The sequence below is a fragment of the Oncorhynchus mykiss genome, chromosome 12 (genome assembly GCF_057628025.1).
Source record: "Oncorhynchus mykiss isolate SJ-2025 chromosome 12, ASM5762802v1, whole genome shotgun sequence".
NCBI classification, from domain to species: Eukaryota; Metazoa; Chordata; class Actinopteri; order Salmoniformes; family Salmonidae; genus Oncorhynchus; species Oncorhynchus mykiss.
In genome coordinates, this window is record NC_143033.1 from 90,886,501 (window position 1) to 90,910,643 (window position 24,143).

The following is a 24,143-nucleotide window of genomic DNA, read 5'->3' on the forward strand; positions in this document are numbered from 1 at the left end:
TACAGGTATTTATCTCAGTAGTAGTTAACTATACTGTACAAAGGTAGGCCATTACATCAAACATCAAGACAAAGGAGATGATTGTGGACAACAGGAAAAAGGAGGACCGAGCACGCCCCCATTCTCATCGACGGGGCTGCAGTGGAGCAGGTTGAGAGCTTCAAGTTCCTTGGTGTCCATTTCACCAACAAACTAACATGGTCCAAGCACACCAAGACAGTCGTGAAGAGGTCACAACAAAACCTATTCCCCCTTAGTAGACTGAAAAGATTTGTCATGGGTCCTCAGATCCGCAAAAGGTTCTACAGCTGCACCATCGAGAGCATCCTGACTTGTTGCATCACTGCCTGGTATGGCAACTGCTCGGCCTCCGACACTACAGAGGGTAGTGCGAACATCCCAGTACATCACTGGGACCAATCTTCCTGCCATCCAGGACCTCTATACCAGGCGGTGTCAGAGGAAGGCCCTAAAAATGGTAAAAGACTCCAGCCACCCTAGTCATCTAGTCATAGACTGTTCTCTCTGCTACCGCACGGCTTGTGCGCTCTTGTTCTTGTTCCAAGAGGCTTCTAAACAGCTTTTACCCTCAAGCCATAAGACTCCTGAACATCTAGTTAAATGGCTACCCAGACTATTTTCAGTGTCCCCCCCCCTCTTTACACCACTGCTATTCTCTGTTGTCATCTATGCATAGTCACTTTAATAACTCTACTTACATGTACATATTACCTCAACTAACCGGCACACTGACTCTGTATCGGTACCCCCTGTATATAGTCCCGCTATTGTTATTTTACTGCTGCTCTTTAATTGCTTGTTACTTTTATCTCTTATTCTTATAATTTTTTAAAACTTCATTGTTGGTTAGGGGCTCGTGAGTAAGCATTTCACTGTAAGGTGTAAGGTGTAAGGTGTAAAGTTCACTGTTGTTTTCGGCGGATGTGACTAATAACATTTGATTTGATTTGTTTGTATCTGAAAAGTTGTTCTGCAGAATGTACAGTACAGTCTTTCTCCAGGCTAATTTCTCAAACCTTTCCAACCCTCCTCCCATCCTATCCCTTACCCACACACCTTACATCAATCCACTCCACGACCACCCCACCCACCGCTCTTACACCACACCTTCTACCCCATGGGTCCTCACCCAGCCAGGATGTCTGCGGTCACAGTCAGCCCGATGCAGAGAGGGGCCAACAGGCTGCGCGTGCGTCCATTCACGGCCCCCATACACACCACCATCGTCAGGAACAGAGTCATGATCACCTCTGCCACCGTGGCTGGTACTATCTGGGTGTCGGCCTGCACTGTGTCGAATGCTGCCCCTGAAACTTTGGCATAGTTCATGGATGGGGAAATCACCTGGAGAAGGAGATATTACTGATATGAATATAGGATCTGTAGGGAGAAAAGCATAGGTCCAGATACAGAAGAACATTATTTAACATTTGCTTATTGACTGCTACTTTCCACTGGTCATATTCTACATCTGTTCAGAGTTTGTCTTTTCAAGTGTGATAAAAAATAATATACAGTACGAGCCAAAAGTTTGGACACACCTACTCATTCAAGGGTTTGTCTTTATTTGTATTATTTTTTACGTTGTAGAATAATAGTGAAGACAATCAAACTATGAAATAACACATGGAATCGTGTACTAATCAAAAAAGTGTTAAACAAATCCAAATACATTTGATATTTTATCTTCCTCAAAGTAGCCACCCTTTGCCTTGATGACAGCTTTGCACACTCTTGGCATTCTCTCAAACAGCTTCACCTGGAATGCTTTTCCAACAGTCTTGAAGGAGTTCCCACATATGTTGAGCACTTGCTGGCTGCTTTTCCTTCACTCAGCGGTCCAACTCATCCCAAACCATCTCAATTGGGTTGAGGTCGTGTGATTGTGGAGGCCAGGTCATCTGATGCAGCACTCCATCACTCTCCTTCTTGGTCAAATAGCCCTTACACAGCCTGGAGGTGTGTTGAGTCATTGTCCTGTTGAAAAACAAATGATAGTCCCACTAAGAGCAAACCACCAGAAAAGTGGCCCCACACCATCACACCTCCTCCTCCATGCTTCACAGTGGGTACCACACATGCAGAGGTCATCTGTTCACCTACTCTGCGTCTCACAAGGACACAGCGGTTGGAACCAAAAATCTCAAATTTGACCAAAGGACAGATTTCCACCATGTCCATTGCTCGTGTTTCTTGGTGTCCTTTATAAGTGTCCTTTAGTAGTGGTTTCTTTGCAGCAATTTGACCATGAAGGCCTGATTCACTCCGTCTCCTCTGAACAGTTGATGTTGAGATGTGTCTATTACTTGAACTCTGTGAAGCATTTATTTGGGCTGCAATCTGAGGCTGGTAACTCTAATGAACTTATCCTCTGCAGCAGAGGTAACACTGGGTCTTCCATTCCTGTAGCGGTCCTCATGGGAGCCCGTTTCATCTAAGCCCTCAATGGTTTTTGCGACAGCACTTGAAGAAACTGTTAAAGTTCTTGAACTGTTTTGGATTGACTGACCTTCATGTCTTAAAGTAATGATGGACTGTCATTTCTCTTTGCTTATTTGAGCTGTTCTTGCCATAATATCAACTTGGTACTTACCAAATAGGGCTATCTTCTGTATACCAACCCTATCATGTCACAACACAACTGATTGGCTCAAACGCATTAAGAAGGAAAGGAATTCCACAAATTAACTTTAAACAAGGCACACCAGTTAATTGAAATGCATTCCAGGTGACTACCTCATGAAGCTGGTTGAGAGAATCCCTAGTTTTCAAAGCTGTCATCAAGGCAAAGGGTGGCTACTTTGAAAAATATAAAATGTTAAATATATTTTGATTTGAACATATACACTACCGTTCAAAAGTTTTGGGTCAAAAAAGAAAGAAAAGCACATTTTTGTCCATTAAAATAACATCAAATTGATCAGAAATACAGTGTAGACATTGTTCATGTTGTCAATGACTACTGTAGCTGGAAACGGCAGATTTTGAATGGAATATCTACATAGGCGTACAGAGGCCCATTATCAGCAACAATCACTCCTGTGTTCCAATGGCACGTTGTGTTAGCTAATCCAAGTTTATCATTTTAAAAGGCTAATTGATCATTAGAAAAACCTTTTGCAATTATGTTAGCACAGCTGAAAACTGTTGTTCTGATTAAAGAAGCAATAAAACTGGCCTTCTTTAGACTAGTTGAGTATCTGGAGCATAAGCATTTGTGGGTTCGATTACAGGCTCAAAATGGCCAAAAACAAAGCATTTTCTTCTGAAACTCGTCAGTCTATTCTTGTTCTGAGAAATGAAGGCTATTCCAGGTGAGAAATTGCCAAGAAACTGAAGATCTCGTACAACACTGTGTTCTCCCTTCACAGAACAGCACAAACTGGCTCTAACCTGAATAGGAAGAGGAGTGTGAGGCCCCAGTGCACAACTGAGCAAGAGGACAAGTACATTAGAGTGTCTAGTTTGAGAAACAGATTCCTCACAAGTCCTCAATTGGCAGCTTCATTAAATAGTACCTGCAAAACACCAGTCTCAACGTCAACAGTGAAGAGGCAACTCCAGGATGTTGGCCTTCTAGGCAGAGTTGCAAAGAAAAAGCCATATCTCAGACTGGCCAATAAAAATAAAATATTAAGATGAGCAAAAGAACACAGACACTGGACAGAGGAACTCTGCCTGAAAGGCCAGCATCTCGGAGTCACCTCTTCACTGTTGACGTTGAGACTGGTGTTTTGCAGGTACTATTTAATGAAGCTGCCAGTTGAGGACTTGTGAGGCGACTGAAAATATTTTTGGGAACCATAGTAAAACATCCTCAGTACCTCCCTGAAACCTAAAAATTAACATTCCCAGAACAAATGAAATTAAATCTAATTGTATTTGTCACATGCACTGAATACAACAGATGTAGACCGTACAGTGAAATGCTTACTTACAAGCCCTTAACCAACAAAGCAGTTTAAAAAAAATGTATGTTCTCAGAATGTTTAAAAAACATACAATTTTACCGGTCAGGAAACATATGGCTTCGTTCCCAGAACCAATGGGAAACCAAAAACCTATGTTCCCACAACTTCCAAGGAACGAAAAGTGCTTGCAGGGTAATGGCCAATGAGCTCTTGACTTTACAAGGTGGTGAAACACAGACTCAACTAATCTTGTTCAGCTCTAAGGACACTGTACTGTACATGTACATGACTGCCAATAGAGTAGAGTGGGTGACTGCCTGGTCACTCAACCCTCATGGACGTCAATTGCTTTATCGTTTTACTGTCCTGATAGCAGCCAAGAGAAGAGCAGGGTAGGTGCAAAAAGAGATTATTGTCATGATCCATATCTGAAGTGTTGACAGAATGAGGATGATCATACTGTTAGGATAAGTGCAGATTGTACAAGTGTTGTGTATTATGGGACGATCAAACCTCTGAAAGTGTGAAAGATCTAGCTGATATTTTCCTGATGTTTACATAGTCTTTAGTGACAGTAGGCCTACCCATTTGGCCAGGTAGTTACCAAATACTGTATATTGAATTCTTGAATGTTTGTACTAGAAAGTACATATTGTTACCAAATAATGAAGTTAAATAAATGTACATGTCTTCAATGTCAATAAATAAGAACAATTATAATTAAGATCCTATTAAATACCAAGTTAGTATGAGTAGAAGTTCAACAAACCTTTTAGTAGGCTACAGAGTACCCACCTTGGCTAGTCCTGCCCCTATCATCCCTCCACACATCTGAGCCAGTATGTAGGGGACCAGCAGTATGATGTTGAGACCCCCGATCAGAAACACAGACACAGACACTGCTGGGTTGAAGTGGCCCCCACTGCAGAGAAAGACATGGAACAATTGAATTACCCTAATACATTTTAATGAAGTTGTTTTATTTTAAACAGTTCACAATAGTTTTTTATATGAGGCACATCCTTTAGAAAACAAAACAAACTATTTTAAATATAGAGGCAAGTAGCAACAATAAAACCATATTAAGAAAAAATGCTAATGTAGATTGCCTCATCAAAATGATACAAGTGTGATTTTAAAATCCTGTTGTGCATTTTAATGATCTATTGTAGGCTACTTTGAAAGCACAGTCATAAAACTTCAAGTCAATGCTGATCAACAGATCCATTACAAGTCTTCATTTTTGCAATGCTTTTACACAATCTGTTATGCATCAACATGCTGCATGTTGAAAGCCTAGGAACAGACTCTTCTGTTGCTCTGCTAACATTTGAAAACCTGAGCATCAACTTCCCAGCCTAGTCCCAAAACCTATACCATGTCATGGCCAGAAAAGTTGGCTATACAGCACAAACAGATCTAGGACCAGGTTATCACCTTCCAGCCTCTCCCCACCCACCCCCAGAGGGGCCCCCAGCCTTACCTGATCTCCCCCAGCACGGCGATAACGATGCCCAGGGCCAGGCCGTGTGCCAGGGCCGGCTGCAGCCTTCCGGTGCCCTCTGTGTTCTCGATCACAGACAGACACCCCACAAAGATAAACAGAGATGAACCCAGCAGCTCTGCCAGACAGGGCTGGATATAACGTTGGAACGCATCCCTGAACGACTCGGTACTGCTGTTTCCATCTGTGGCTGTATCTGGACCTTTCCTTTCTGGCTGGATCACATTGATGTCCAGGTCCCAGAGCTCGGTCTTAGACTCATAGAGAGCCATGGTGTTGGGTTAGACTGTGTAAGACTGGAAACAGCCCATGGGTTGTTAGTGCTCTTAAGTCTAGAGGTTACGCAAGAGTGCTGATAAGGAATAAGAAGGGAGGAGGAGGGGTGAGGTGGATGAGGAGGAGGGAGGTGGAGGAATGGGAGGAGGTGGAGGACCGAAGACAAGGAGGGAAGTGGAGGTGAGGGGCGGAGGTGGGGTGAAGATAGCGGAGGGGGACGTTGATAAGTCATTTTCTTGGAATGGTCCAGATAGCTAGGCAGAAAAATGCTACCAGATCATCAAACAATGAGACAAAATGCAAGAAATGTTCAGATATTGTTTGCTTAAGTGATTACCGTTAAATGCAATCCTTTTGATCTAACTTCAAACATACTTGTCAGGACTTTGTACGGACCAATCAAAATGATTTCCCCATGACTGTTATTATCAATAGTATTATGAATACTAGTTGTGAAATGAATAGCTTACATTTCAATATACATTATGCAGTTAGAATACAGGGACAGAAACCCTGCTTCTGCAGATAGAGCTATTGCCTAAAATACTATAGAAGTACAGCATAGAGGCTCTGTGTCACATCTTAAATGTATGTAGTTCTGTCCTTGTGCTGTTCTTGTCTATTCATGTTCTGTATTATGTCATGTTTCATGTTTTGTGTGGACCCCAGGAAGTGTAGCTGCTGCTATGGCAACAGCTAATGGGGATCCTAATAAAATACCAAAATGATGAGTGTGTTATAGAACACATGGACAAGCGGCCTCATTATATGACTGTCTATATAAGTTGTCATTCTACATAACTACTGAATTACCATCAATCCACTCACAAACGGCTCATAATAATGGTTGGAATGGCGGAAATGGAATGGCACCAAACACATGGCAACCATGTGTTTAATGTGTTTCATACAATTCCACTTATTCCGCTCCATACATTACCACGAGCCCATCCTCCCCAATTAAGGTACCACCAACCTCCTGTGTTGTATATGTAATGTGACTGAAACATATCTACATAATAATTAGAATAACATATTACGATAACAATCTTTTAAATATACAGTGCCTTGCAAAAGCATTCATCCCCCTTGGCGCTTTTCCTATTTTGTTGTTAAAAATGTATTTTTATTTGGATGTCATGTAATGGACATACACAAAACAGTTCAAATTGGTGAAGTGAAATGAAAATGAGACTAAAATTGCGCTTTTTGGCCATCAAGGAAAATGCTATGTCTGTGTAAGGTGTGTATAAGGGAGGCAGAGTGAAATAAATAGTCGCATTTGAATTCAGTTCCACAAATAACATACATGAAAAATCAACGTGCCAAAATAACACGGAAACAGTGATAAAGTATAGCGCCAGACAAAACACCATCAAACAATAAACAATTACACACAAAGACAAGTAGGGGAACAGAGGACTAAATACATTCAGTATGATTAGGGAATGAAAACCAGGTGTGTAAGGAACAAGACAAAACAAATGGAAAGATGAAAAATGGAGCGGCGGTGGCTAGAAAGCCGGTGACATCGATCGCCGAACGCTGCCCGAACAAGGAGAGGAGCCGACTTCGGTGGAAGTCGTGACAGTCTGGCACAAACCCAACACCTCGCATCACCCCAAGAACACCATCCCCACAGTGAAGCATGGTGGTGGCAGCATCATGCTGTGGGAATGTTTTTCATTGGCAGGGACTGGGAAACTGGTCTGAATTGAATGAATGATGGATGGTACTAAATACAGGGAAAATCTTGAGGAAAACCTGTTTCAGTCTTCCAGAGATTTGAGACTGGGATGGAGGTTCACCTTCCAGCAGGTCAATGACACTAAGCATACTGCTAAAGCAACACTCAAGTGGTTTACAGGGAAAGTTTTACATGTCTTGGAAAGGCCTAGTCAAAGTCCAGACCTCAATCCAATTGAGAATCTGTGGTATGACTTAAACATTGCTGTACACCAGTGGAACCCATCTAACTTGAAGGAGCTGGAGCAGGTTTGCCTTGAAGAATGGGCAAACATCCCAGTGGCTAGATGTGGCAAGCTTCTAGAGACATACCCCAAGAGACTTGCAGCTGTAATTGCTGCAAAAGGTGACTCTACAAATTATTGACTTGGGGGGGGGGTGAATAGTTATGCACGCTCAAGTTTTCTGTTTTTTTTTGTTGCCTTATTTCTTGTTTGTTTCACAAGAAAACATATTATACATCTTCAAAGTGGTAGGCATGTTGTGTAAATCAAATGATTCAAACCCCCCAAAATCTATTTTAATTACAGGTTGTAAGGCAACAAAATAAGAAAAATGCCAAGAGGGGTGAATACTTTCGTAAGCCACTGTACTTTAAGGTTATAGGTTTCATATAGAGCTATGAGTTTTCCTGACCACCTTATGTATAAATAGAATCTGGAGGTTTTCCTGGTCATGGCACCGGGTTAGGAAAAACTCCTGGCCCTGTTCATATGCCATCAAATAATGTTCATCCTGCTTTTGAATACAAGGTCAGAAAATATAAACCTCTAAATTATACCACCACATACCATAAATGATAATATTATGCCTTAATAAAATAAAGGTCAGGTGAGAAACATCATTTTCTGTGAAACAGCAAGGACCAAAACAATGGATGTAGTGTTGGCTCAATGTTAAATGGTCTAATCATTTGACATTGATATTAACCTCACAACTTGTTGATCTTTCCTGATACTTGTTTGTCTTTCCGTCTTGGTGGGGGAGTTATAGTGTATTGAATGTAATGACGAAATATGTAATCTTAGGCACAAATATTTCACTTCCTAGAAGGGAGAATTTCACGTGATAGGATGAACGTTTTCCACCACACATCAAGAATGTGACTTGAGTCTGAGGAGTCTTTTCATTCCTGAAGTATATTTTGTCCTCCAATAAGACTGTAAGAATGGAAACAGCTTTAATAAAAAAAAATAGCATTTCATTTAAGTCACATTATTCAACCAAATTTCTATGAAACTGTGGGCACGTCTTCAAAGATCCATTTCAACAACTCAAAAAACAAAGGTATGTAAACAAATATCATTATGTAACATCGCTGAACTTTCCCTCTTAAAATAAACTATCCCATTGAAGGAAGACATTCAATTACAAATAAGTAAATACCTTCAAACTCTTCACTTTTTGAACCAGAGTTGAATTTTCTGATTCATACTTAAATGACCAGTTTCATTGATTTATCTGACAGTTAATCTTTAATAAAGTTGACAGGTAAGTTGATTGATAAAAATGTGGTTGTTATAACTTTACCCGAGCAGCAGCTGTGGAGTGTGCCACTTGTATAGTAACAGTACTTATCGACTACTATAAGGCTGAAGAGCCCCACCACTTGGACATGACCCCTGCTCAGAAACAACACGAGCCTGTCTGACAGGGGAACGTTGATAGCTGGCACTTTGGGCTCCATTGGAAATGAATAGTCTAGCTCTGTTATTATGGCGTTATCACGTAATTGAGCGAATGAAAACCCATATCCAAACAGTAAAGAAGAGTGATGTTTTGTATTTCTCTGGACATTTCTAGGTATTTTTCGTCAATCTGAAGTAGACCGACGGTTGCCTAGAAGACCAAGAAGCCAACTGTACCACTAGCTGTCCTTCAACACCACCAAAGGGTGGCGCTCTGTTCTGTAGTCTTAGACTAGAGCTTTTAGTAGGCTATACCCTCTTTATTAGAGCCAAGTACCACATCATATTTCCGAGTTTGTCTTATGTGCGAACCACCCTCTTCATTGACTGAACTGTTAATAGTTTTTTATGCATCAACCTAAACTTCTGTTTCTGTTTTCTATATGGGTTTTATCAGCCAAGTAGGCCCAGGCTTACACATCAAATGACCATCTAATTATAGAGCTGAGGCAAAAACAGCAATCATGTGTCAGACTAAACCAGACAATTACACATCTGATTTTGATCAAACAATCTTGAAAGGGAATGCAAATCAAATAGATGATGGACTGTCAGTGGATTATCCGTGCTAGCCGTTTCAATCTGTAGGTTGTTTCACTTGATAAGGTTGTGGATGAGATATGCCATACGCACACACCACATCATGAAGAGAGGAGTGGGGGGAGGACCACATAGGGTCAGTTATAATAAATACCTTGAACGTCAGAATGGACCTGAACTCAGTGACCACGACCACAGTGGCAGATTACCGACAACTAACAGAATTTAAGTCAATTTAATAAGACAATTAAAGTATTTAATAGATCATGTAATACAAATGTAAGTGTTAAAAAATGTTGGTATATCAATAGAATGATGGCTGTTAACATTAGTTAAGGACCCTGGAACTAAACATCTCCCTCTGCAACTGGATCCTGGACTTCCTGAAGGGCCGCACCCAGGTGGTAAGGGTAGGCAACAACACGTCTGTCACGCTGATCCTCAACACTGGGGCCACTCAGGGCTGTGTACTTAGTTCCCTCCTGCACTCCCTGTTCACCCACGACAGTGTGGCCAAACACGACTTCAACACCATCAATAAGTTTGCTGACGACACAACAGTTGTAGGCCTGATCACCGACAACGATGAGACAGCCTATAGGGAGGAGGTCAGAGACCTGGTAGTGTGGTGCCAGGACAACAACCTCTCCCTCATTGTGAGCAAGACAAAGGCGCTGATCGTGGACTACAGGAAAAGGCGGGCCGAACAGGCCCCCATTAACATCAACGGGGCCGATGTGGAGCGGGTCGAGAGTTTCAAGCTCCTTGGTGTCCATATTACCAACAAACTATCATAGTCCAAACACACCAAGACAGTCGTTGAGAGGGCACGACAACATATTTTCCCCCTCAGGAGACTGAAAAGAGTTGGCATGGGTTCCCAGATCCCCAAAAAGTTCTACAGCTTCACCATCAAGAGCATCCTGACCGGTTGCATCAACGCCTGGTATGACAATTGCTCGGCATCTGACTGTAAGGCGCTACAGAGGGTAGGCGTACGTCCCAGTACATCACTGGTGCCAAGCTTCTTGCTATCCAGGACCTATATACTAGGCGGTGTCAGAGGAAAGCCTAAAATATTGTCAGAGACTCCAGTCACCAAGTCATAGACAGTTTTCTCTGCTACCGCACGGAAAGTGGTACTAGAGCTCCAAGTCTAGGACCAAAAGGCTCCTTAACAGCTTCTACCCCCAAGCCATAAGACTGCTGAACAATTAATCAAATGGCCCCGCACATTGACTCCCCTTATATATACCCTCGTTATTGTTCTTTTATTGTGTTACTTTTTATTATTTTTTACTTTTGTTTATTTGTTAAATATTTTCCTAACTCTTTCTTGAACTGCACTGTTGGTTAAGGGCTTGTCAGTAAGGTTGTATGTTGTATTCGGCGCATGTGACAAATAAACTTTGATTTGATTTGTTATGCCCTTCCAGATGTTGTTCTGTTGTGAGGTCAGGTTCTGTTGATTGACAGCTTATTTAAAAATATAAATCATTAAATCAAATCAAAATGTATTGGTCGCATACACACATTTGCAGATGTTACTGTGGGTGCAGCGGAATTCTTCTGTTCCTAGCTCCACCAGTGCAGTAATGACTAACAGTAAAATATATTATTATTGTTCTTTTTAAAAAGTATTAAAAAATAACAAATGTAAAAAGGAAAAAGAAGGAGAAAAACAAGACATTTAGGAAGATCAGAGCGAGCAATGAGAGTCCGGAATAGAAACAGTTGGTGTGTATAGACAGTATGGACAGTATATGAATAGAGCGAGCAATGAGAGTCCGCAATAGAAACAGTTGGTGTGTATAGACAGTATGGACAGTATATGAATAGAAACAGTTGGTGTGTATAGACAGTATGGACAGTATATGAATAGAGCGAGCAATGAGAGTCCGCAATAGAAACAGTTGGTGTGTATAGACAGTATGGACAGTATATGAATAGAAACAGTTGGTGTGTATAGACAGTATGGACAGTATATGAATAGAAACAGTTGGTGTGTATAGACAGTATGGACAGTATATGAATAGAAACAGTTGGTGTGTATAGACAGTATGGACAGTATATGAATATAAAAGGTGTGTACAGCAGTAGTTATATAGGATGAGCCTTGACTAGAATACAGTATATATATATATATAAAAGGGCAAAAGAGTATGTAAACATTATTAAAGTGACCAGTGTTCAATGACTCTACGGGTATAGGGCAGCTCTAAGGTGCAGGGATGAGTACCTGGTGGTGGCTGGCTAGTGACAGTGTCCTAAGGGGCTACATCCCCCACAATGTGAAAATACATGATTCATATCATTTTCTGTCTATTGCAATGCTTTTAAAATACAAATGTATGCATATGGGCATGCTATGTTTCTTGTCAAAATCAATGAAGACATATGCACATTCAACACTCATTCTGTGAGAAGGCATGTTATGCATGTCATGCAAATAGCCACAAGGGAGCAGCAGAACACTGGAAATGACAGCAGACATTGAAGGCTCCAGGTATTACCCCCCAAGCATAGATCCAGTATCAGCTCACCATACCTACCTCAATCCATACAACTGATGAATGACAGGGTGGCAATTTCCATTGATTCCATCCATGGCCATATGAAACACCTCATGAAGTTCACATCAAGAGATCTGTTAGACTTATACATACATACTATTAACAGTAATTAATGCTCAGTCACCATGTGGCATTCATATCACAGCACTGTAATAACACATTTGTTGTAACATAACATTTTAAAATCATTGTAAGAACATTGTAATAACATATTGTATGGCCATAGTGCTCTTTATTTAATGACTTGAGAGTATGATTTTGTAAGCCTGACTTCCTAGTCACTGATTAGAAACATTGTCTACATCATGTTGAGCACATCCCTGGGTGGACATAATGGCATTACCAATTTCAAAAAGCAAAAATGTCCATAGAGAAATAGTTTCACTGACCCCTACTGTAGCTAAGGTATTGCAAGCCTATTGTGTGCTGCTGTTGAATCACATAGGTGGATAAGCCCTTTTAAACCTATAGTAAACCGCGTGACAGTTAGAAAGCCGTTAATGCATCTCAAACCATTCGCTTTACACATTGTTTTGTCCGTTTTTTTCGTACTCATAATTGCCCATTATAAGTGTGTCACTTCGACAGGGTTGTTTTACCAAGGTATCACATGTCACTCACTAGCGGGCCATGTAGGCTAGCCTACAGTAGGGAAGTGAATTGCACTTCCTCCTTTTACACACCACTGTTCAGCACAGCATTTGGGTAATAGGAGTAGCCCACAAAGTGAAAATGGAAAGAGCGAAAACTGAACGGGGCTGTGTCCTGTAATTGCCTATTCACTTTGTAAGAGGAAAAAACATTGCGGGGAATGACAATCGATTCTTATTAGAACGCTCCAACAACACCTATTCGGCGACGAGCAGCAGAGTCAACGTAACATTTTCAGAAATACAATGGCAGCGACCTAGGTCAACTTCTGGACTTGCTTTCTAAAAGGATCAAAGAGGGGGCCTTGCAACTTTTTGAAACTTGTTGGATACGGTGGAGCAAGGACGCAAACATGAAGAAACAGTTTAATCGCATGAAACAGCTCGCCAACCAAACAGTTGGAAGGTAGGCAAAGTATTTTGGATAAATAAAAGTGTAGCCTACTATTATTTAGTGGGCTCAGGCGGCATTTTCTTTTGCATTGTTGCAGTCATTGCTGTCATTTATTTTGTCGGTAATGTTGCATTGTAGTTAGGCTACATTGTAGTTACATTGTAACTTTGTAGTTACAGTGTAGCCGCTGAGACAGGTTGGCAGTTGTAATTGTGATGGCATGACCAAACTGTCACTAACCATGTTATGATATATATCTCCCTATCACAAATCGTTATCCTGACCATAGCCAGCCTCTGAGTTTTATCTCATCCCAGTGGGCTGTGTCAGAAGTGTTGGGCCACATATGAGTGCTCAAGAATGGATTGATACCAATTAAATGTGATAACATAAGAAAGATATGCCTAACATAAGAACTTTTACAATTAATAACTTTTATAATGAATACATGAACGTGTAATTAAAAAGCTTATAGTGACAACCTGATGTGGATATGATGTCTGAATAGTTTGCCTGACAAATGTTAACTTCTTAATGGTAGGCTACATGCGTCCTATATGGATTGATTTGTTAGGCCTACACGTGGTGTGGGAAGAAAGTAAACATGGTGGTCTAACTAGTGGTCTAACCATGATGTAATTAGTGTATTGTGGACAACCCCGCCCTGTGCAATTGGGTTCTGGACTTCCTGACGGGCCGTCCCCCAGGTGGTAAAGGTAGGAAACAACATCTCCACTTCGCTGAACCTCAACACTGGGGCCCCACAAGGGTGCGTGCTCAGCCCTCTCCTGTACTCGCTGTTCACCAATGCATCAAAGCAGGGACCGAGAGACTGAAAAACAGCTTCTATCTCAAGACCATCAGATTGTTAAACAGCCATCACTAACTGCCTGTATACAGATTTGAAATCAGTGGCCACTTTAATAAATGGATCACTAGTCACTTTAATAATGCCACTTTAATAATGTTTACTTATCTTGCATTACTCATCTCAAATGTATATACTGTATTTTATACCATCTATTGTATCTTGCCTATGCGGCTCTGTCATTGTTCATCCAAATATGAAAATGTACATATTCTTATTCCATTCCTTTACTGGGATTTGTGTGTATTGGGTAGTTGTTGTGGAATTGTTAGATATTACTGCACTGTCGGAACTAGAAGCACAAGCATTTCGCTACACTCATTAGCATCTGCTAACCATGTGTATGTGATCAATACATTTAGATTTGATTTGTATATAGCTAGTGTGCTATGATGGAAAAACACTGACTGTTATATGTTTATAGCCAACTCCCATGTAAAGGGGGAATCCCCATCCATCCAACCAGGCACTGTGCAGCCCCCATCCCACAATGCTTCCTCATGGTGCCCCCTCTCCCTCTGACCCTACAGGGGTTGTCCTCCGGCGCTCAACACCACTGTTCTCCCTCTGAACCTACAGGGGTTGTCCTCAGGCGCTCAACACCACTGTTGTCCCTCAGTCTCTGTTGATGTCCACTGAGCTAGCACCACTGTTGTCCCTCAGTCTCTGCTGATGTCCACTGAGCTAACACTGTTGTCTCTCAGTCTCTGTTGATGTCCACTGAGCTAACACTGTTGTCTCTCAGTCTCTGCTGATGTCCACTAAGCTAACACCACTGTTGTCTCTCAGTCTCTGCTGATGTCCTCTGAGCTAACACTGTTGTCTCTCAGTCTCTGTTGATGTCCACTGAGCTAACACTGTTGTCTCTCAGTCTCTGCTGATGTCCACTGAGCTAACACCACTGTTGTCCCTCAGCTCAGTGGACATCAACAGAGACTGAGGGACAACAGTGGTGTTAGCTCAGTGGACATCAGCAGAGACTGAGAGACAACAGTGGTGTTAGCTCAGTGGACATCAACAGAGACTCAGGGAGAACAGTGGTGTTAGTCTCTGCTGATGTCCACTGAGCTGAGGGACAACAGTGGTGTTAGCTCAGTGGACATCAGCAGAGGCTAACACCACTGTTCTCCCTCAGTCTCTGTTGATGTCCACTGAGCTAACACCACTGTTGTCCCTCAGCTCAGTGGACATCAGCAGAGACTAACACCACTGTTCTCCCTGAGTCTCTGTTGATGTCCACTGAGCTAACACCACTGTTGTCCCTCAGTCTCTGCTGATGTCCACTGAGCAACAGTATTATCACATTAGGATATTCTATGGACCATAAGTACTACACACTATATCCTCCAGTAGTAGATCCTCTGGAATAACTATTGAAGCTCTACTGGATGAGTACTTCTCACTGGTAGCCTACAGTGTACATGTGTAAAACTCATTGCACGAAGGGCCGAGTGTCTGGATTGAAGAATTAAGGTCCTGGTTAGTAAGACAATCGCCTGACCTGGTTATCTAGGGCTTAATTGAAAGGAAAAACAACAACCAGCAGAGACTAGGCCCTCCATGGAATGAGTTTGACACCCCTGCTATAGTGGATGATGGGGTTTACATTCCCCCTCATAATGTAAAGTGTTAAATAAATACAATCCATTATCATTAAGTCTGTTTATTATCATTAGGAATATAATAACTTTACCCTGTCTGTAATAGTTATTAGAGTTTAAGTAAGAGGCCTTGATTGCCTATCCAGTCTTTTCCATATATTGGGACATAGCTGTAAACACAGCTGGGCAGGCTGACAGCTAGAGAGGATGCGTTCCAAATGGCATCCTATTCCATTTATAGTGCCTGTTTGACCAGGCCCCATAGGGCTCTCATTGGTCAATTAACCACACGGTCCAACCAAAACTTGACCTCCGCCTACCCCTCCGAAAGAGACGCATACATTCACAGGTATATACATATATACATTCACACATACATGCATACATACACAGGTATATACATTCATACATATACACACACTACTGGTCAAAAGTTTTAGAACACCTACTCATTCAATGATTTTTCTTTATTTGTACTATTTTCTACATTGTAGAATAATAGTGAAGATATCAAAACTATGAATTAACACATATGGAATCATGTAGTAACCAAAAAAAATTGTTAAACAAATCAAAATATATTTCATATTTGAGATTCTTTCCTGAATGCATTTGAGCCAATCAGTTGTGTTGTGTTGTGGTATACAGAAGATAACCCTATTTGGTAAAAGACCAAGTCCATATTATGGCAAGAACAGCTCACATAAGCAAAGAGAAACAACAGAGGAAGAGGAACATTTCAAGAACTTTGAAAGTTTCCTCAAATGCAGTCACAAAAACCATCAAGTGCTATGATGAAACAGTCTCTCATGAGGACCACCACAGGAAAGGAAGACCCAGAGTTACTTCTGCTGTAGAGGATAAGTTCATTAGAGTTACCAGCCTCAGAAATTGCAGCCCAAATAAATGCTTCACAGAGTTCAACAGACACATCTCAACATCAACTGTTCAGAGGAGACTGTGTGATTCAGGCCTTCATGGTCAAATTGCTGAAAAGAAACCACTATTAAAGGACACCAATAAGAGGAAGAGACTTGGTTGGGCCAAGAAACACAAGCAATGGACATTAGACCAGTGGAAATTTGTCCTTTAGTCTGGAGTCCAGATTTGAGATTTTTGGTTCCAACCTCCATGTCTTTGTGAGACACGGTGTGGGTGAACAGATGATCTCTGCATGTGTATTTCCCACTGTAAAGCATGGAGGAGGAGGTGTGATGGTGTGGGGGTGCTTTGCTGGTGACAATGTCAGTGATTTATTTAGAATTCAAGCCACACTTAACCAGCATGGCTACCACAGCATTCTGCAGCGATACACCATCCCATCTGGTTTGCACTTAGTGGGACTATCATTTGTTTTTCCACAGGACAATGACCCAACACACCTTCAGGCTGTGTAAGATCTATTTGACCAAAAAGGAGAGTGATGGAGTGCTGCATCAGATGACCTGGCCTCCACAATCCCCCGACCTCAACCCAATTGAGATGGTTTTGGATGAGTCGGACCACTGTGTGAAGGAAAAACAGCCAACAAGTGCTCAGCATATGTGGGAACTCCTTCAAGACTGTTGGAAAAGACATAAAGTGAATAGGCTGTAATTTGGGATACACACAGTGTAGACCGACGTGCATGCTGCCACCCACTTTTGGCAGAACTACTCTACTCTCACATTCCTGTGGGTCTGCTGCCAGTGGGACTGCCTGGTAGGCCTACCAAACAAAAGACTTTTCACAAAAACAGTTGGCTGAACACAGGAGTTGCATGAGGTGTGATTTATGCAGAAGTTTGTTGCGAATCTATGAGTGTCACAAACTAAAAGAATGAACATCTCAAACTAAAAGTAGTTTTGATGAGAGTGGTGAAGAGAAACCATTTGATCAATGCAAAAAAGTATGTATTACGCATACCTACATGTAATATAGTGACCAGGGAAACAAAACTCAAAATAATACTAATACATTTTACCCCTAACTTTTACCCTAACTTTTAACCCTAACTTTTACCCTAACTTTTAACCCTAACTTTTAACCCTAACTTTTTGCACAAAACAAAAAAGATTTTTCCGGAGTCGATGGGGACAATGTGGAGGGTGGTGTACTAATGGTGTAATGATTCATATCAATCTTCCCTCTGTATGCCACCACCCTGGTGATGAGGGCCTCTCTGTCTGTCTCCGGAAAGGACAGGCGGGCCAGGCTGGGGCACAGGGGGGGGGTTTATTGAGTAAGCATTTCCATGCTTGGTCAGCCAGGAGACAGCATAAATAAAAAAGGAGGAAGGAACCACTGTTTGGGTTTAGTCGGTGTTTGGGTGATATATTGGCACGTTAGCAAACCGTGCCAATATATCCTCCAAACACCGGCATTGAGGGCATTATCACTTCTATACAATGGGTTACCAACGTATTCAAATAATTATGGACATATTTTCATCCCCCAAAATATTTTTGGGGAATTTATTCATACTATTTCATCCTTCCACGAGATATAGTCCCGACACAAACTAAGTTTGCTGGTTGTTCGTTCTATCAGTTTGGTTGCCAGAGACACGACCCAGTCGCCAAGTCTTTTTGTACTGTATCTGTGTACGCGACCCAGTCGCTCATTCTAAATGTTCCAAATGCAAACGTTCTTATCCCTTGATTGCTAGCTAACCAACTACGGCTAATTTACAGTCACAGCAAACAGTGCAACCAGAATAATAGCAAAGTAGCTGCATTTGCATTTGTTTACACTGTTTTCTAGTGACATTTATTAGGATACATCCATAACAATGAGCTAATCTAGGTCCAAAATGCTCCTTAACAGCTTCTACCCCCAAGCTATAAGACTGCTGAACAAGTAATCAAATGCCCCCCCCCCCTTTATTTTTACACAGCTGATTTGATACACGATTTCGCCTGGCATAGAAAATGTGTTCTCTCATCAGGACACTGTTGTTCAGAGGAGCTAGCCAACAACACAGCTAACACAATTGCAAACTAGGTGCATTTAGTCTGTTTATCTGTATCCTTTTGACATTTCTTTGTAAATAGCCATAAAAATGATGCCAGCTGATTCATAATTTGGAATGGCTGAGGAAAGCTGTCTGCCTGTCTGTCTCGTCCCGACTTCCGACACGTTCATTACTATGGGACAGCTGGAGATCAAATTTCATTATTGAAATAATGTTGCAAATGTCGGAGAGAGAGACAACAAGGTTTATACAAATCTCCGCTGTTGAAAACCAAATGCTAGTCTAAAAGAAATGTGAGATAATATCTAGATGCTTTTTATAGTGGAAATCAAGTTTATAAAGTGCCTGGATGGTCTGATGAGAAAGTGGATTGCGCAGTGAGATGGAACAGAGTAAAGGAGCATTTCAACGTCATAGTTTATCCGATGGTAATTTGTGGACACCTGCAGGAATGACACCTGCAGGAATGGGGTTTTCTCCAATCAGCATCCCGGATTAGATCCACCGGTTGTATAATGATTCATACTGTAGACTCACTTCCAACCCTGTGTCTTTATAGTAGTGCTATAAGCCTTACAAGAGAAGCTAGTCATTCTGTTCTGGTACTGTAGTTACAGTGCCTTGCGAAAGTATTCGGCCCCCTTGAACTTTGCGACCTTTTGCCACATTTCAGTCTTCAAACATAAAGATATAAAACTGTGTTTTTTTGTGAAGAATCAACAACAAGTGGGACACAATCATGAAGTGGAACGACATTTATTGGATATTTCTAACTTTTTTAACAAATTGGGCGTGCAAAATGATTCAGCCCCTTTACTTTCAGTGCAGCAAACTCTCTCCAGAAGTTCAGTGAGGATCTCTGAATGATCCAATGTTGACCTAAATGACTAATGATGATAAATACAATCCACCTGTGTGTAATCAAGTCTCCGTATGAATGTACCTGCACTGTGATAGTCTCAGAGGTCCGTTAAAAGCGCAGAGAGCATCATGAAGAACAAGGAACACACCAGGCAGGTCCGAGATACTGTTGTGAAGAAGTTTAAAGCCGGATTTGGATACAAAAAGATTTCCCAAGCTTTAAACATCCCAAGGAGCACTGTGCAAGCGATAATATTGAAATGGAAGGAGTATCAGACCACTGCAAATCTACCAAGACCTGGCCTTCCCTCTAAACTTTCAGCTCATACAAGGAGAAGACTGATCAGAGATGCAGCCAAGAGGCCCATGATCACTCTGGATGAACTGCAGAGATCTACAGCTGAGGTGGGAGACTCTGTCCATAGGACAACAATCAGTCGTATATTGCACAAATCTGGCCTTTATGGAAGAGTGGCAAGAAGAAAGCCATTTCTTAAAGATATCCATAAAAAGTGTTGTTTAAAGTTTGCCACAAGCCACCTGGGAGACACACCAAACATGTGGACGAAGGTGCTCTGGTCAGATGAAACCAAAATTTAACTTTTTGGCAACAATGCAAAACGTTATGTTTGGCGTAAAAGCAACACAGCTGAACACACCATCCCCACTGTCAAACATGGTGGTGGCAGCATCATGGTTTGGGCCTGCTTTTCTTCAGCAGGGACAGGGAAGATGGTTAAAATTGATGGGAAGATGGATGGAGCCAAATACAGGACCATTCTGGAAGAACCTGATGGCGTCTGCAAAAGACCTGAGACTGGGACGGAGATTTGTCTTCCAACAAGACAATGATCCAAAACATAAAGCAAAATCTACAATGGAATGGTTCAAAAATAAACCTATCCAGGTGTTAGGATGGCCAAGTCAAAGTCCAGACCTGAATCCAATCGAGAATCTGTGGAAAGAACTGAAAACTGCTGTTCACAAATGCTCTCCATCCAACCTCACTGAGCTCGAGCTGTTTTGCAAGGAGGAATGGGAAAAAAATTCAGTCTCTCGATGTGCAAAACTGATAGAGACATACCCCAAGCGACTTACAGCTGTAATCGCAGCAAAAGGTGGCGCTACAAAGTATTAACTTTAAGGGAGCTGAATAATTTTGCACGCCCAATTTTTCAGTTTTTGATTTGTTAAAAAAGTTTGAAATATCCAATAAATGTCGTTCCACTTCATGATTGTGTCCCACTTGTTGTTGATTCTTCACAAAAAAATACAGTTTTATATCTTTATGTTTGAAGCCTGAAATGTGGCAAAATGTGGCAAAGTTCAAGGGGGCCGAATACTTTCGCAAGGCACTGTATATAGCTAGTCATTCTGTTCTGCTACTGTAGTTATATAGATAGTCATTCTGTTCTGCTACTGTAGTTATAAAGCTAGTCATTCTGTTCTGCTACTGTAGTTATATAGCTAGTCATTCTGTTCTGGTATTGTAGTTATATAGCTAGTCATTCTGTCCTGGTACTCTAGTTATAAAGCTGGTCATTCTGTTCTGGTACTGTAGTTATAAATCTAGTCATTCTGTTCTGGTACTGTAGTTATAAAGCTAGGTATTCTGTTCTGCTACTGTAGTTATAAAGCTACTCATTCTGTTCTGGTACTGTAGTTATAAAGCTAGTCATTATGGTACTGTAGTTATATAGCTAGTCATTCTGCTTCTGTAGTTATATACAGTGGGGCAAAAAAGTATTTAGTCAGCCACCAATTGTTCAAGTTCTGTGTTGCCCAGCAACAGCCCCAAAACATCACTGCTCTAGAGGAGATCTGCATGGAGGAATGGGCCAAAATACCAGCAACAGTGTGTGAAAACCTTGTGAAGACTTACAGAAACCGTTTGACCTCTGTCATTGCCAACAAAGGGTATATAACAAAGTATTGAGATAAACTTTTGTTATTGACCAAATACTTATTTTCCACCATAATTTGCAAATAAATTCATTAAAAAAATCCTACAATGTGATTTTCTGGAATTCTTTAACAATTTTGTCTGACATAGTTGAAGGGTACCTATGATGAAAATTACAGGCCTCTCTCATCTTTATAAGTGGGAGAACTTGCACAATTGGTGGCTGACTAAATACTTTTTTGCCCCACTGTAGCTAGTCATTCTGTTCTGGTACTGTAGTTTATATAGCTAGTCATTCTGTCCTGGTACTGTAGTTATATAGCTAGTCATTCTGTTCTGGTACTGTAGTTATATAGCTAGTCAATCTTTTCTGGTACTGTAGTTATATAGCAAGTCATTATGTTCTGCTACTGTAGTTATAAAGCTAGTCATTCTGGTACTGTGGTTATAAAGTTAGTCATTCTGTTCTGCTACTGTAGTTATAAAGCTAGTCATTCTGGTACTGTAGTTATAAAGCTAGTCATTCTGTTCTGCTACTGTAGTTATAAAGCTAGTCATTCTGGTACTGTAGTTATATAGCTAGTCATTCTGCTACTGTAGTTATATAGCTAGTCATTCTGTTCTGGTACTGTAGTTTATATAGCTAGTCATTCTGTTCTGATACTGTAGTTATATAGCTAGTCATTGTGTTCTGGTATTGTAGTTATATAGCTAGTTATTCTGTTCTGGTACTGTAGTTATATAGCTAGTTATTCTGTTCTGCTACTGTAGTTATAAAGCTAGTCATTCTGGTACTGTAGTTATAAAGTTAGGCATTCCGGTGCTGTAGTTATAAAGCTAGTCATTCTGGGGTGTGGGGGTTGGAGGATGGGTTTAAAACTCAACACACCAGAAGTCCATTGCTGTCGGGGTCGGCAACAGGTAGCCCGCGGGCCAAAACTGGCCTGCGAGGGATTCAGTTTATTTTATTTTATTTTTGAGTATAAAAAGACTGTAAAACCACCAAGAATTCAGCTTAATATTAGTTTAATTTAGGAATTAAGTTCCTAAGAGACATATGTGATTGGGTCTCAATGTAATTCAAGGTATGAAATGATTGTTAAAAGAATCGGCCCATAGATGAGTATACCAGTATTAATTTAGGCTTGATTAGTTTTACTGTAGATATGTTCACATAACACTGAACGAAGACTTTTAAAGTGTCGTTTCCAGTGAATGAATTAGGGTCTTTGTATTTCACCAGAGTGGTAAAGCTGTAGAACACCTCCCTCACTGTGCCTATGGTCTGGTGAAAGACTGCTGGAATACTCATCATGTCTGTGATACAGTAAATCAGAGATTGTAATGTAGTTTGCAGACCTGAGTCAATGGGAGGTCACTGTGTGTGTGTGTGTGTGTGTGTGTGCTTGCGTGAAGGGGGTGTATGTGTTTTGTGTGTGCGTGTGAGTAGCTTACAAGTGTGTGTTTTTGTGTGTGTATTTGAGCATGTGTTTATTTAATATATATTTGTGTGTATGCGTGGGATTGGCCTACACGTGTGTGTGGTGTGTGTGTGTGTGTGTGGAGGGGGGGGGGGGGGGTGTACTTGTGTATGTGTGTGAGTAGCCTATGTTTGTGTGTGTGTTTGTACACCAGTGCATGTCTGTTTATATTTTATCTGTGTATGTGGTGAGCCTATATGTGTTACAGGTTAGCATAGTGATAAGAGCATCAGCAGTTATTTCCTACACTTGTCAAATTGCAGCAGTATGTTACTGGCTAATGTGGTCAGTCTGTTTTGCATTCCTTTCCTCCATATCTTAATTTCTGTTACTAAGCTTAAAGTATGTGTAGTATACTGCAATAATAACACTGTTGCTATGTATTATCTCTGAGGACAAAGCAGCTCTGAAAGACAGTACTGCATCACCAAATATGTAGACCACAGTGTACAGTTGTTGAATATGTAGATCACAGTGTAAAGTTGTTGAATATGTAGACCACAGTGTAAAGTTGTTGAATATGTAGACAACAGTGTAAAGTTGTTGAATATGTAGACAACAGTGTAAAGTTGTTGAATATGTAGACCACAGTGTACAGTTGTTGAATATGTAGACCACAGTGTAAAGAGTAGTTGAATATGTAGACAACAGTGTAAAGAGTAGTTGAATATGTAGACCACAGTGTAAAGAGTAGTTGAATATGTAGACAACAGTGTAAAGAGTAGTTGAATATGTAGACAACAGTGTAAAGAGTAGTTGAATATGTAGACCACAGTGTAAAGAGTAGTTGAATATGTAGACAACAGTGTAAAGTTGTTGAATATGTAGACAACAGTGTAAAGAGTAGTTGAATATGTAGACAACAGTGTAAAGTTGTTGAATATGTAGACCACAGTGTACAGTTGTTGAATATGTAGACCACAGTGTAAAGAGTAGTTGAATATGTAGACAACAGTGTAAAGAGTAGTTGAATATGTAGACAACAGTGTAAAGAGTAGTTGAATATGTAGACCACAGTGTAAAGAGTAGTTGAATATGTAGACCACAGTGTAAAGAGTAGTTGAATATGTAGACAACAGTGTACAGTAGTTGAATATGTAGACCACAGTGTACAGTTGTTGAATATGTAGACAACAGTGTAAAGAGTAGTTGAATATGTAGACAACAGTGTAA

General features: G+C 40.9%; 2 protein-coding genes across 9 annotated transcripts in view; one reads left to right on the plus strand and one right to left on the minus strand.

Moving 5' to 3' along the window:
• Positions 1 to 1,126: 1,126 nt before the first annotated feature.
• On the minus strand, positions 1,127 to 5,787 carry LOC149979439 (aquaporin-8-like). The gene is made up of 3 exons (XM_090191514.1): positions 5,416 to 5,787; positions 4,728 to 4,854; positions 1,127 to 1,365 (listed from the first exon to the last, which is right to left on the minus strand). The coding sequence occupies exons 1-3, from the start codon at positions 5,706 to 5,708 to the stop codon at positions 1,147 to 1,149; spliced, it is 639 nt and encodes a 212-aa protein (XP_090047640.1). The 5' UTR covers positions 5,709 to 5,787; the 3' UTR covers positions 1,127 to 1,146.
• Positions 5,788 to 12,874: 7,087 nt separating this feature from the next.
• The window catches only part of LOC110485227 (rho GTPase-activating protein 17), a 63,499-nt gene continuing 52,230 nt past the window's right edge, over positions 12,875 to 24,143 (plus strand). For 6 of the 8 annotated variants that reach the window (XM_090194020.1, XM_090194027.1, XM_090194026.1 and 3 more), the window contains exon 1: positions 12,875 to 13,315. In XM_090194020.1, coding sequence (XP_090050146.1) covers positions 13,263 to 13,315 — 53 coding nt within the window. In that variant the 5' untranslated portion in view covers positions 12,875 to 13,262. The remainder of the gene's footprint in view (positions 13,316 to 24,143) is intronic. The other 2 variants (XM_090194025.1, XM_090194021.1) reach the window with 2 other exon arrangements.